Genomic DNA, 13363 nt, shown 5'->3' on the forward strand with positions numbered 1-13363 from the left:
ATTATGTAATAGGTATTGTCATTCTATTGTGACATGCCACAATAGTCTCAGAGGGGTGCAATTTAGACTTAAAACTATTAGTTTCTTGGAAATTAATTCTTTCCTATATCTAAATGAAAATTGGCAATATTTGTTCAACCTTATAAAATCCTCGTAACATAATATCATCATAGGTTAAACGCACATCATCATCATTCTCATTATCATCCTAAACTGTGTCGTTTATTTTTCACACCCTTCCCTTTTTCAGTAAAGTCAAGTACTATTTAATTCAGTTGAGTATATTATGTAATATATGCTCACATTCAATATATAAATAACAAATAGCTCTTATTCATGTGTTTCTCTGTTCTATATTTCCCCCCTTTTTATTTGTATTGTAATCCTGTAATGTAATGTTATCGTTTCAATGTGATATTTAAAATTGCAATTAAAGCGGAAGGTTTGGCATGCCACAAAACCAGGTTCAACCCACTATTTTGTTCTTAAAATGTCCGGTATCAAGTCAGGCAAATGGCCATTGTTATATTATAGTTCTTTTCTGTGTGTGTTACATTTTAATATTGTGTATCTATATATATTGTTTCGTAGTTTTCCTGTTATATTTGATGTGTTTTCCTTAGTTTTAGTTTGTAATCCGGATTTGTTTTTTTTTCACAATCGATTTATGAATTTCTAACAGCGATATACTACTGTTGCATTTACCGTAATGAATTGATGTTAATTCAATAGACAACTTTCGAGTTCGATGCATTTCCGTCAAAATCTCTGGTTTAAGTGAACGTCATTTGTGCGTTAAGGGGCGTCGTCACTTCCATTTCAATGTTGAGCGAGTGGTTGGAAAACTACAATTCTATATTGTACGAATTATTCGGCAAATTGAATTCTCAAAATTGACCATTAGCATTGCTGTCATTAGGGAATTGTTATTAAGTACATACAGAACAACCATTATTTCGAGTTTATCCTGCGTAATGACGATCACTAAGACGCTTGACGAACGTAAGTAGTGCAGGGATACATGTGACCCCCTCTATCTGGTAAATGAAATCATAAAGGCGCCTATAATTGACGAGTTTTTTTGGGTGACGGATTAACTCGAAAGTGGTCTATTCATTGTTCTTTTAATTATTCAATTTTGTTTGGTCATGACGAGAAGGTATTGTAGTGAAGATTTTGTAAGGGATTCTATATCTGGTCATATTGGTCTTATTGCATGAGAACTGAAGCTTTAATTGGCAGAAAACACTTGCACACTCAGCCTTGTTTTCTCAGCAAGCTGCTTTTTAGTGGCGAGGTTGGAAGCAAAAGAGACAAACACAGACACCACAACACACACAATGTGAGCACTATGCAATCATTCCAGCAGACAAATATAGCTATCAAGGACGCAAATTCAAGTCAAAAGTAGTTCACCTATCATCAAATCTCGAAAAGTCGAATGGACAAATCAAGGTTATGAACACAAATCGAGGGAAAAAGAAGAGACCTGCTGCACATGTTCAGCGTCTCCTGTTTTATATGTGTAATGAATATGACTTTGTTAATTCCCTTTAATTTCTACAGATCAAATATTAATCATTTAAATGTTTATTTTAAGTTTAATTTAATTAGAACCTATTAAAATAAAAGTGAGGATTGTTTATATAAATGTTTTAGTATCTAAATTGATATTTCTAAAATGTTTAAGAATATTCATTTATTCAACTTTTCTTTAGCACCTTTTCTGTTAAAGTCATAAGAAACCTCAAATTAAAAAAAAAATCATGCATATGTTTTTATAACTAAATGGATAGTTTTTATTATACAACTTATGTACATAAACTTTTTTCTGAGGAAAATTCTTTAATTTGTCCACATTTAGAAGATGTTTACTTATTTTTAATTGCTTGCTTCCAGGAAGCAATTCGCCGACATATTTTCCGTATGCATACTGACCTGAGCGTAACCCTACTCGTAAAAATCCGGTGATTGCAATACATGTTCGCATGGATCTGTCATTAAAATAAACAATTATCTGACTGTACATGTTAAATACGTGCTCAATACCCATGCGTTTTGTTATGTGTTTACTATAAGGTGACAATCGGTAAACTTCGGCTTTAAAAAACGGCATTTAATGAGCAGCCATATTTGTTAAATCATAACAGACAGAGAGAGAAAAATAAGGCTTATACGATATATTTGAGTAAAAAATGACAAAATCGTGCACAGAGTTCTAAGTTTATGATATATACATGCATTGGTTCAAGAATTGGATTAAAATTATTTTTCACCACTCACTGGTTTCAAATGACTTTAAGGTTTTCGTGAGAAATGACAAGTGAGGATTTTCATTGATATACAGACGGAGTCTGCCTAGTACAGGCCTACAAAACCTCTCCGCGATGTATCATCTCACTTGAGGACAGAGCTAGCCACCACTTCAGGTGCAGTTAGACACCTCTATGCAAATCAAACTTACTTTACTCTAGATGAGCTCTGAAAATACTTAATTATTCATTTTGAATTTAAACTAGTTTAATCTTTAATTTAGAACTTTATTTTAGCAGAGATGGGGTAATTGTAATTGTAATCGTTAATCAGCTGTAATTGATTACAATTTTTCAAGTAATCATTGTAATCATTAATCAGCCAAAAATCTGATTACATGTAATTTAATTTAATCAATTATTTTTCAAAATACCCTGTAATCCTGATTACTTTATGATTACATTCTGATTACAATGAAAAAATCTTAAACTGTGTTTATGGTCAATAAAGGAAACTTTTTGTTATTCTTATTCAATTTATATTGAACATGTTTAATAAGATAGTTTGGTTTTCTTTTTTTTTTTAATATAAAACATGACAATTGGTTTGTATACTTCAGTAAAAATAAACTATTTATTTATTGTTTATGTTGTTAAAAAAAAAACAAAAAAAAAACTGTTACAGTATTGAAAAGTCATCAATAGCCTAAGAAGAGACATATAATACAATTATATGTTTCTGGCCTTAGTAAAAGATATTTTACATATATTCACAATTTAAAGATGTACATATATATTTGACAATAACTGTTATATTCAAGTAATACTTTTCTTTTACCCTTATTAATTATTATCTTTTGTTAATGTTGTGATTTTTGTCAGTTTTGAATTGACAGGTAGGAAACCAATTAAGGTTTGTTTTTATTGCAATTACCAACTGAGTATAGCTGTAGGACAATAATATGGTAAAAGATAAATCAGACATGTGATCATTCATTCAATTAGCACAAAATTAATTAAAAGTTGGACAAATATCTTGTTTAGAATAAGCAAATGTATTTGGACTGGACATGTAAAATGCAATGATTTTTAGCACTTGTATTTTGTTTACAATTTGATTAAACTGGTACAATTTCATCCATATTTTAATTCCCATTAACTGCACCTTGAAACAAATATAAATTAAAGTCAAGAATATTTCAGAAGACAAACAGCAAATGCTTTTATAAAGCTATATTCAGTTGAAGTCAAAATAATTCAGAGATTAATGATGATAAAGTGCAATGGGTCATAACCAGTGTCACAATGATCATGTATGTATGTAGCGATCCTTTGAGGTTTATTAAATAGATGAAGTTCTAAGTTGTCATTTTATGATATAGCAAACACAATACTTTATAAAAAAGGCTATAGTTATATATTAAACGTTTATTCATTCACATCATACAAAATGTTTTTTTTTTTAATTCATTGTAATCAGATGTAATCATGATTACTTTGCCAATGTAATCATTAATTTAATCAGACACTTTCAGAAATGATGTAATCATTAATTTAATTTAATCGTACAAATGACAAAGTAATTGTAATTTAATCAATTACATTGAAAGTAATCAGACCCATCTCTGTATTTTAGAAAATTTCATGGTTTAATCAAACTTTTTTTTAATCATGCATTTATTGTACTGTGAATAAATATAGTTTCATTTGAATAATTGTCTGTTGTTCAGCCATAATCTGTGTCAGGTATTCATATGGTCGAAAAGGGACGAGGTACTGGCCACTACACATCCCTGTCGTTACCAAACCCTTCCTGTTCAAATGCAACATCTACTTCATACGCGAATCCATGTGCCAGGTCACAAGCTGTAAAATAACGACTTTAATGACCTTAACGAAAATATGTCGGTTCTACGCTGAGAGATATTTAAATTATAATTATTCATTTATAAGAACTGTTATTTATTGGAATTGAATGTAGAACTGCTAAGGGGAGCTAATTAAAAAAACAAAACGATTATCTCATGTAGTATTGCCCTAGAAAAGATTAATTTTGGGTTCCATTGATTGCATTTATATATTTTTTTTTACAGTATTCGATTCTTACCAAAGTATGCAGCACCTTGGACACAAATATATTAGATCTTAAAGTCAATTGTTCGCTGCTACAATTCTGGCAGAAAGATCATGCAAGGGAAAACAAAAGCTGCGATGCAATGAATGCTCCAGTGTATCATTGTGCTTGGAACATTTTTACTCTACAGTATGAGGAAATCTGTCGATCAAAACCTATTTTGATACGAAAAGGTAAGTTGATAGTAGTGCATTGTCAGAGTGATTGCAAACTTTTGAGAAATATACGATGAAGTTTATATATTTAAGACGAAGACATTAAAATAGTTCATTGGTACTTTATATAAATGATAATTTATAAGATTTTTTGAAGTAAATATTATCCAACAGTCTAGAATGCACTTTACTTCCAAACCGTTGTAAAATTGCGTTTTCAAAATTTGTAAGCATATTCCAAATAATTAGTTCTAGGTCATGGAGGTTGTCCAGTTACAATAAAGGCTCTGAGGATTAAGACATATAAATGAAGTTTAAACTTTGGACGCACGTGATGTTTTCAAGTTGTGTTGTATAACATCCAGATTTGCAGCTCATTTTTGTTGTGAACATTAACAAAGGACAAATACATTTTAGAAAAAAAGTCGTTTATCTTTTTAGAAATACCTTGACTAAACACGAAAACTTTATAAGTATCGACAGGGCGCCAATAAAATCTTACCAGTTGTACATAACATGTACAAATATGTGCATAGTATTAGGTTATTCATTCTATGAAACATTTTTTATTGTGGTAGGATATTAATCAATTTTGAATTATTGTGTAAAAAATATATCATCTGTTATTTTTATAAATGACTGTCAAAATACGAAAATTTTAGTTTATTGTGCTCGGATTTTAATGAAACTTGATTTTGAAAAAGATCATATACTGAATTATTTCCTTTAATCAAAGTGTTTACGATAGAAACCACATACAAATGATTAAAATCTATGCGATAAGAACCCGTTACAAAATCATGATGGATACATAATGTCAGCCACTACTACAAAATGGAAAAAAAAATTGGTGAACCTGATTACCAGATCGATATATATGTTGTAGTTTAATCACGGTGGGTATGGTTGTCCTGCGAGAGAACGTACTGTGCTGGTGATTTGGTCCTGACGGGTGCTGGTGGGTCCTGATTCTGTGCTGGTGGGTTTGTTTACATTGTATCAGAACGGCAATAAAACGACTGTTTTGTTGCTTAATTTTTCTCAGATGTGTCATAAGTACCATGCAAAGTATATTACAACAATATTATATTGCAAAAGTCGTGCAAGTTCGTTAAACGGAATTGTCCTGACGCTGTGCTGGTGATAAGAAAAACGGTCCTGGTTCTGTGCTCCTATGTCCTGGTTCTGTGCTTTTATATTTTAGTTAAAAGTGGCATATATTCAAGATCATTGATGCTGTACTGTTATTGACATATTAGCTGTTGTCTGCTTTCTTGAAATTTACATTGTTGTGAATCTGTTTACTGTTATTATGAGAGAAAAAATACCCCTATTTTTTTATTTTTATTTTTAAACTAACTGTAATCTTGTTTATTGGCCTGTTAATGGAACCCTTCTTGTCTCCTTTTAAGATAAGAAAATATGTTTACGATTTTCGGGATTACGATCATTTTGCAACATCACCAAAATACCGGTTGTTATTTATACAATACTTATATAAAGTAGATGATGTGGTATGTTTGTTGTCAATGGACAAATTTCCATAAGAAACCAAAGGAAGTATGTGTTAATAACCATACGTCATCGTACGACCTTCAACAATAACCCATAAAATAAAAATGTAAAAGGTTTTGCATAAAGGGATGGGGATAAGTTAGAGCGAGGTTACAGTGAAAGCTTGGAATAGTTTCCCGTAAGATTTAAAAGTTGTATTGTAAAAGATAAATGTATCTTATAGCTATTAAGAATCACTTGCTGTAAGATTTTTCCAACAATTTTTTTTTGTCTAAACGGTTATCAGGTATTTTTTTTTCGAAAGTTCGATAGAACACTAAAACAAATCACTATTTTATGAAAGGGCAGGCTAGAATATGTCAGAGAATGAAGACGAGATAACCTAGAGAACACTAATAAAATTAAGATTTCTTAGCTTTTGTCATTTCAAAATAAATATTTTTGATAAAGAATTACGGGGGAGGAAGTGAACAATGTGTCCTTCTTTTCTATATATAAATATTTTTCATGAATAAAAATAAAATGTGCCTTGATTATAATTGAAAATGAGTAAATGGAAAAAATACCCAACTAAAATACACTTTTATTTTAATATTGGTAATATCACTAAGCTTTTAAGTTTGTGTGTCAAACACCATCTCTGTAGTAATGACTCCTTACTAAGATATTTCACTTCATTCATTTTTTTTCTGCATTTTTTTATATTGTGAATTCATAGAATTATTATATTAATATTTTTAATTTATATTTAAAAAAACTGAATCTAAAGCCATTTATATCAAACAATTTTGTTTATATATCTTTATTCTCACAAACCAAATTACAAAGGTTTCCATCTATCCGTTTTCAGGACTTTAACAATCAACAATAACACGCCTTGAAAGTAAAATGCGTACTCGGCTGTCTGTAATCGACCATTTTTAGACACTCCAGGCTCCTAAAAAAACAATCCGGGGTGGGGGGTCAAAGATGCAAATTAAGTACTTATATCAATATTTTATCTTTTCGTGTACGGTTTATGACCCCTCCTGTGGCCTGTCAATTCCGAAATGTGCAAACTGCATTATCAAATGACAATGAATAATAGAGATATAATTTTGTACATATATCAAGGGGAAACTTCTTGCAAAGCAGTATTATTTATAGTTCATTATTGTATTAAGTAGAAAAAGAGAATTTAGTGAAAAAAAAATCACTATTTTTGTAGAAAATTCACAGACCTTTGTACAGAGATTTTTGTTATGTTTAGCATGGGATCAACACAATGGTTCATTACCGAGTAAAAAAAATCAAAATGTCTATCTACCTTGCACATTTCAGAAAATTCAGATCAGATAACGAAACTGGTTCCAGCAACATTTATAAGCAATTTAAAATTGTGACCCTCACAGTTTCCATTCACCACATATATTCTCGTTACAGCGAATCATTTTAAATACAAAAATACGTGTTGCATGCAGCCTTTTGTTTATCTATTAATATATGTATACGGATAAAGTTATGAAAGGCAGCAGGGTCATCAGGGTGAGGAGTCCATGTCATCTGAAATAAATGCTAAGCATAGATCTAGAAAGCGACATATAATCATGACATTAAAAAAAGTCTCTTCTTTTCGACTTTTTTCGAACAAATTGACACATAAAATGAATTATATAGTATTGTGGAATTTTTAACTTATTTTAGATACTATATATTGTTATCTGATATTTGACGAAAGATGTTGCCCTTTTATGTTATTATGTAATACAAGTTCAGATCATTTGAAAACACATATTAAACAGCCAAATGGATGCATAAGAGCTAAAATAGGAGTCATAGATCCTAGTGGCAACAATTATCTGGCTAATTTTATTGATTTTGTAACATTTGTTTCAAATATGACCAACTTCTTATCCAAAATCACCTGCACCGTATCAGGACCCACCAGCACAATGACAGGACCCACCAGCACAGTATCAGGACATGAATAAATTGAGAAAATGCTAAATTTTAATAAATTGCAATGTTTTTTCACAAAATTGTTTTGTCGTGTGGATTGCGGTATAGAAAGCAGACTCTATGAGCATTTTTGTTTTATTTTTTCAGTTCGAGATTTTCTGAAAATGAGCATTTTTGTGTTACGCTTACTGAAACAGTTTAGAGGGTCATTTTTTTTAATGGTTTATATTTGAACCCATACGAAACGAAATTGAAAAATCTCAACTGTTTTCTTCCTTTTTTTATGAATGAAAACGTCAAAAATCATCATTTTCGTCTTTGTTTACATTTTTTCATTGATCACCAGCACCCGTCAGGACCGAATCACCAGCACAGTACGTTCTCTCGCAGGACAACCATACCCACCGTGTTAATTGTGATATAAGTAAACAATCTATTTGAAATTTGAACAAGACGCACAAATATTCTATATAGTTTTGGATTCATCAATATTATAGGTATCAAATTATCAAGTAATGATCATTTTTGTTCCTTTAAAAAGATTTAAGTTGGTCTGGGTTATTGCTTCAAATATATTATGGGCGATGGTGATAACAAGGGCATAGGGCACTAGCTACTAGCGTCTCTGTGTGGGCTCCAAAGAGACAAATGTATCGAAGTAGGGTTGATGATCAGTTTCATGTTTTATGTCCCGACAACATTGTTGCGGTAAATATTGTTTTTCGGTCTGTTTGTCCATCCGTTCGTTCGTCAGTTACACTTTGGTTTACCTTTGCCTTTAAGATGATTTCCTAAAAAGTTTGAAGTCAAATCTTAATGAAAATTTGTACCGTACTTTTTTTTTATAATTATATGGACTAAGAACTGTGTAAAAGTTGGAGAGTTCCATCGAAAATGGAAATAAGCGCCGAGCGGGACACCCTGTCCGCAAGACATTTCCTTTTTGACATCAGCATGATAAGTCTTTAGATTGTGTTCACATTATCTCAGTAGGTAAATCCAGCTCTACATCCCCGGTGGCTGTATGATAGTTCTGGAACTTGCTCAACATGAATATTGTGTTAGATTAGTGAAATACTGAATGTTTGGTTAAAACTACTGTTCTGAAAAATCGAAAAGTTCCAGTCCAATTTTTGGTTTAAATATGGAAAAGAACTGATATGGGTTATTGGCACGAAGACATCCAATCTAATTAAAAACCGATCTCTCATGCTCCCGTTTTCTGATATGTCGCGTGGGACCCCAAAGCGGGTTTCGTTAGATCTCCCACGCGACATATCAGAAAACGGGAGCATGAGAGATCGGTTTTTAATTAGATTGGAAGACATCACATATTAATCATTAAAAAAAATTAATCTAGAGCTGACGACACGAACTTCCCACTAACAGACAGCCACTGAATGACCTCAAGCAAAACAAGAACAACCGAACCCAAGGGCACATCAATGACTTAAAATCCTTTTAATATAAAAACTACTTTCGACCTCTATGTTGGAAAAAACGACCTGCGACCTGTATATTTCCCTTAAAAACGACCTCGTGACCTTGCGACGAATTTAAAAGCGACCTTGCGACCTGATGGGGGTACCCTGTGGGAGCCTCTAACATGGGAAGCACTAAATATGTCAACATTTTACTCCTTAAAAACGCTCGGTATACGATATTGACAAATATATTACCTACCCATGTAAAAACGAGAATAGAATATGGCATGATATATAATATTTCTTAATAAGAACACTTATAACACTTCGAGTTGCTTTGAGAAACTATCTAATCTCTCGTTCTGGAAATAACAATTATAGATGTGTTTATCTGTTATGTGTAATATGATTTGTAATGTTTAAAGGCAACAGACCAACAATTCAAGGAGGACTGCATTATGGACCTTGTCCGTGGGACCATTATCAACCATTCCATGTTGTTTCTAATCTAACAGTGGGCTGTGCATTACAGAAGACAAAATGTTCTGGCGATGGACAAGTAGTATATGAAGACAATGACCCTGAAAGTGACACGACGTGTCGGTGTGACTATACTAAGGGATATGATTTTGTCAAACCACCACGGCACAATTGTTTTTGCATTCCATCTCAGGAAGATTGTACTTGTTACGTTAAAACCTGCAGGAACATGTTACATGTGCTTGATCCAGGTAAACGTTAATAGAAAGACACATACAGTAATATAACAGTCAACATTCATACTGTTGTTACTGTCCCTGTTGACAGTGTGCGAATTATTCCCTCTTTTATTTCCGAATTATATCAAGGTTTCAGGAACACTTTGAATACTATTTTGATTTTTGTAAGCTGGATATATTTTCATTTTGGGGAACTTGTAAGTCTGTTCACTTATAGGTTGCTGTTTTATCAAAATTTGCAAACAAATGTTTTCTATTTATGGTTGTTTTACGCCTTGTTTAAGTTTAGTCATGTTCAAATTTTGCTTTTGATTGTATATACATGCATTTGGTGTGATTGAAATAAGTATTATAAATGTTTGTTCTAGCATAGTGAAAGAAACTTGTACACATTTTTGTTAAATTGATCTGACTTCAGTTTTACAATATTACTTTATATATTGGTTAAGTTCATTATGAGAACCATATAAGAATGAGAAGATGTGGCATGCTATTGCCATTTAAACAACTCTCCACCAGATACCAATTGACGTTTGATTGTTAGGTGCCTTTTAAAGGATCCCTTTCGACTATGAGCATTAAGTGCTGTGTAGGAACCTTAACACCCAATCGACTGTCTTTTAGGATACAGTAATTACAGTTGGAAAAGGCATTAGTATTTTGAAGAATCATAGTCATCATGGTCATGCTGAAAAATTACTTAGATAGTCTAACATGCTTTTGATTTAAGGGTGTATTCTACTGATGTATCATTCTCGAAGAAAATTGTTCCTGAATTTTTCCAAAACATGATATAAAAGTTAATAATGTAGATGAATATAGAACATGTCATAATCAAACTTAACTCTGGGAAAAAAGTTTGTTTTTCCAATCAGTAGTTTTTGAATAATAATTTGTTCTTATTTTATTACCGATCAGTCAATCTTTTAGGTAAAGATTTTGAGCAAAATGCATAAAAGGCATAAGAAAAGATTTTACCAGTATGAATACACGTTTAATTGTGGAACTGTGATTTTTTTCTTCACAATTAGAGCCAACAATTGCTCAAATTTGACGACTTTTAAAGGGCCGTAGCAAAAAAAAAGGAGTGCACCACTATATTATTTTTCTTCACCAATTTTTATTTTACAGTCACATTAACACAAAAATTCTAGAAATGTGTGGCTCCCCAGAGGTGAACATCCTTAAGCGATTTAAATAAAGTTTGGAAATATACCCTGAAACAATTTGACCAAAAAATGAGATGAACTGTATAGTTATCTTATTTTAGACTGATAATATATCACATTGTGAACAAAGTGATTAGGTTGTTTCTGCTTTATTAGAGGAAGATATCCGAGAAACTTACAAATCCCTCTAAATGGCTACTTTAGGTACAACTTGTTGCAGAACTTGTAAGATAAAAAATGAGACTTAAAAAAATAGAAATTAAAATACACTTTTACTAATGACTTCGGGTTCTTTTGTTGTTTCCTATAATTGTAGTGTTTTACGTGTCGATATTGTATACACTATCATGAAAAGTAAGCACAAACTGAGATATTTGTCTTTTGTTTTTTTTGAAATAGAATACAACTGTGTGGATGAATACAACATGTCATCATATGAGAATAATAGGCAGTGTCTGCTTATTCAGTAAGTATAGCTAACAAAGCTTAGCATGGGATAATATGTTTAAAGAAATATATAAATCATTATATAGATAGAGGAAGATGTGGTATGTATTCCAATGAGACAACGCTCAATCTAAGTCACAATTTATAAAAAATAAACCATTATGTACCTTTTGTACCGCTAGCCAAAAAGTAGCTAATTTTAATAAGATTGAATTTCAATTAATCTAAAGAAAAATAAAGCAACAAAAATACAGAACTCTGAAAGAAAAATTAAATTGGAAAGTCTTGTAGTAAAATTAATGGCAAAATGAAAATCTCAAACACTTCAAACGAACGAAAAACAACTGTCATATGCCTGACTTATAACAGGCATTTAAGTAATTAGAAAATGGGGAATTTAAACCTTTTTCTAGCTAGCTTAACCTCTCACTTAATAAAATATGTGGAAATTCCTTCATTTTAAAATGCACACAATGTTAAGTAAAGCTTTTTTTCTATGATTGTGCAATATTTATCAATAAAAACTTCACCAATGAAATTAAATTTACAATTTTTTTAACATCAAATACTTGCTTTTTAATTGATAAATGTATTTTGTTTCAAAAACTTTCTTTAAATTCTTATAAGCAGTCAATGTTAATTTAAAAGACATTGATTTTAAGGTATCACAAAGATTAAATTGAATCTACACGTGTTGTACTCGCACGATTGGCCTTTTTAAAAAAATAGAGAAAAGGGGAGATGGGAATAGACTGATTCTATCTATCTATCTTTATACCATTAAATAATATTTACCTTGTTGAAATCTCAACTTGAAATGATTTCTAGTTCTATTCTCCTGATTTAATTTAAAATAAATAAACTAGCAGCAGTTATTATATTGTTGTTCTTTTGCTCTTTTCCCCTGGAAATATAGGAATTATACACTTTGTTTGTTAAGTTTTTTAGAGTTCAATTTCATAGTTGACATACAATGAAAAGTCATTAATGTATAGCATTCCAAAGTGCATGGAAAGCCATATACCAAAAAACAAAAGAGAGGAAAATATTGATAACATTGGGCGAGAATGGGTGAATATGTTCTTATTCAATGGTAGAAAACGAATACAGTTAAAGACCTGTCATAAACAGTGTTGGGAAATATCATTAGTCTGTTAATTCAAAATTATTGATTAGTATTGATCTTCTCTGTTTATAGGTTGAAAAAAGGAGCCATTACAAATAACGGTACATCAATCAATAGCATATCTCTGATTGACGCAGGTAGTAGACCTTTTTACCTATTAATTATAATTCAATAGTTTGGAATCGGTTACTGTCATATATGTCTTAATGATTTGTTGAACACATGCATATCAGTAACTGTTATGGTTTTAATTACAAACTTTCTTTTATCGTCTTTTCAATTGAAATAACAATTTTAGTGCTGTCATTTTGGTTTTTTTTGGGTTATTTTTGTATCTCGGAATAAAAGCCGGTAAAGACAGTACAAGTCATAACATTTATCAAGATTATATTTTTTTATTGATCAATGAAATAAATGCAAGAATCATTCTGTATGTATTTAAGATGCTTTATTAAAAAAATACGTATATAATTTAAATATTTCT

At 31.2% G+C, this 13363-nt stretch overlaps 1 protein-coding gene across 1 annotated transcript in view; it reads left to right on the forward strand.

Annotated features, from left to right (window-relative positions):
- LOC134711743 (uncharacterized) overlaps positions 1–13363 on the forward strand; it is a 30282-nt gene that overhangs the window by 6051 nt on the left and 10868 nt on the right. The window contains exons 3-6 of the mRNA XM_063572580.1: positions 4346–4559; positions 9844–10149; positions 11706–11772; positions 12952–13016. Of these exons, the coding sequence (XP_063428650.1) occupies positions 4346–4559; positions 9844–10149; positions 11706–11772; positions 12952–13016 (652 nt within the window). The remainder of the gene's footprint in view (positions 1–4345; positions 4560–9843; positions 10150–11705; positions 11773–12951; positions 13017–13363) is intronic.

This window comes from Mytilus trossulus, chromosome 3, assembly GCF_036588685.1.
Source record: "Mytilus trossulus isolate FHL-02 chromosome 3, PNRI_Mtr1.1.1.hap1, whole genome shotgun sequence".
NCBI classification, from domain to species: Eukaryota; Metazoa; Mollusca; class Bivalvia; order Mytilida; family Mytilidae; genus Mytilus; species Mytilus trossulus.